This window comes from Stereum hirsutum (genome assembly GCF_000264905.1).
Source record: "Stereum hirsutum FP-91666 SS1 unplaced genomic scaffold STEHIscaffold_143, whole genome shotgun sequence".
In the NCBI taxonomy this organism is placed as follows: Eukaryota; Fungi; Basidiomycota; class Agaricomycetes; order Russulales; family Stereaceae; genus Stereum; species Stereum hirsutum.
In genome coordinates, this window is record NW_006763273.1 from 1 (window position 1) to 2188 (window position 2188).

Below are 2188 nucleotides of genomic sequence, written 5' to 3' on the forward strand. Positions count from 1 at the left end.
TGGTGATTTCCAACTGAAACACTGTAGGTACGATACAAGTGAACAGGTTAGAGAATCTCGACTACAAAGGTTCGATATTTATACTAGTACAAGTCCGTGTGAATCGCCACGTCATATAGGTCCGCCACATCAGCCTAAGAGTTCGTCTGCTCCGCCGAGCCCGAGCCAAGCCACACCGCGGTAGTCCATATTCGAACGAGATAGTGTGTCCGCAGTCCTTTCCTACGTGTCCAGCCCACTATCGTACGTGTCCGAAGTATGTATACGTGTCCAATGTAAGCATACATGTCCGTGAGAGAAAGGGATATGTTTATAGAAGGGTTTTAAAGGGATTTCAGTGACCAGGGGTCGAGCCGAAGTCCGGGTGTGCGTCGCCTTACTAGGAACGCGGTAAAGGAAAAGAAAAGAAAAAGATACACGAAGTAACAGAGAAGAAAAAGTGTCCATAACATTACCCCCCTTCTACGCATCAAGTTCGTCCTCGAACTTACCAGGGCCCGAGACTCTCGACCTCCCATTCCTTGCTCAACGTCTTCGCCTTCCACGCGTCTAACCTCGCCCACCACTTCTTGTTCGTCTTCTTCGCGAGTGTCGGGCACGTCCTCTTGCCATGTCCGTGACGTTTGCAGTACCAGCATCAACGAAGGTCGACTGGTTCTCGTGCTCGACGGGGGACGGTGGCGTAGTAGGGTTTCTTGGCGGTCTTGCCAAAAAAAGCCGGGGTGAGGGGTATGGTGTTGGCGTCAGTGACTGGGGCGTGCTCGTAACGAAGGTAACGACAGTGCTTGCAGATGGCTGAGCTGGGGTGGAAGCATGCACGGGTGCAGGGGGTGGGATGATCGCGGGTGGATGGTCGTTGATTCGGTGGGCGAGTCGGGGAGGACTCGGGCTCCGTTTCCTCTTGCGCGTCCTCGTACATCTCGACGTCATCATCATCTTCTCCCTCTCCTCCTGTTCCCGCAGTATGTCCTGCGCCACCTCCATTAGCGTTTTCCTCATCGTCGTTGTCATCGTCATCGTCATTGTCGTCTCCTCTCCCATTCCCTGCCTCATGATCGGCTGCCTCTCTATCACGATTGGCACGGGCTCGGGCGATGGCCTCCTCGGCTCCCATGTCCTGGAGGGCCAAGGCGATGGCGTCTCGTTCCCAGTATCCGGCTCCGAGTCGTCTTCTTGCCAGGGAGAGCTCCTGTTTTCGGGCCTCAATGGCGCTGGACTGGGCATCGATCTCGGCCTGGACGCGGCGATAGGCAAGGGCTTGAGCCTGGATATCGCGGTTTGGGACGTGGGCGAGGACGTCGATGAACTGAGTGTTGTTTCGGACTCGGGTGAGGTAGTCGTGAAAATAAAGGGGGAGACGAGGTAGAACGGAGGCGGGATAGTATGAAGAGTCCGTTGTGCCGGTCTGAGAGGAAGGCTGGGGTCTAGCAGGAGGATTGTTGAGGGTGTCGGAGTCCGAGTTGTCGTCAATGGGGAACCGAGCGGTTCGGACGGGGGAAGGTGGACGAAAGGGTTGAGTCGAGGCCTCGGGTTGAGGCTGGTGGTAAGGGGTTTGGGGGCGAGCTGGCATGAAGGGAGTAGGAGGACGTGGGATGTAAGGGGGTGGCATCTGGTCTTGAGTGGGTTCCTCTGCTTGATGCATGGCGCTCGCGCCATTAGGATCGAGAGGAATGTGAGCGAGATTTATATTATGGGGGGAGCGGGGGTTAACAATGGCACGGCTTATGCTTAGCTGCATGGTCGTGGCTATCCCGTAAAAGGGGTGACGGCCTTGTGCAGTGTTGTCGATGATGACATTGACGAGCTGATTAGCTCGTTCGAGGTCAACGCGAAACTGGTCCCTGGCAATCAGGTTGGACCTGACTGGGGCTCGGAACTGGACCGTGTTTCCCCCGATCGGGAATAGGGCGGCTTGGGTGGCTGTGGGGACTTCGTTAAAGGATAGAGAAGGGACCGTACGAACTCCTTCGGCATTGACGCGATACCCTTCTTCATTAATGTGAGTGGCTTGGTGGGGGATATTCGTCCTTTCACGAGTAGGGTAGGCGTAGACTTGCAGACCCGACGCGGTGAGGTCTTGTGTGACGGCGGCAACGTTATGAAGAGGACGGAATGGAATGTTGCGATTGTTGGGGAGGGTAAGTGGAATATTGTACGGGCGAGCATCGGGAGTGGGATTGGGCTGACC

General features: G+C 55.7%; 1 protein-coding gene across 1 annotated transcript; it reads right to left on the reverse strand.

Moving 5' to 3' along the window:
• Nucleotides 1-637: 637 nt before the first annotated feature.
• On the reverse strand, nt 638-1738 carry STEHIDRAFT_164181 (uncharacterized protein; the record flags this gene model as incomplete). The annotated part of the gene is made up of 1 exon (XM_007311903.1): nt 638-1738. The coding sequence occupies one exon, from the start codon at nt 1736-1738 to the stop codon at nt 638-640; it is 1101 nt and encodes a 366-aa protein (XP_007311965.1).
• Between the last annotated feature and the right edge of the window lie 450 nt (nt 1739-2188).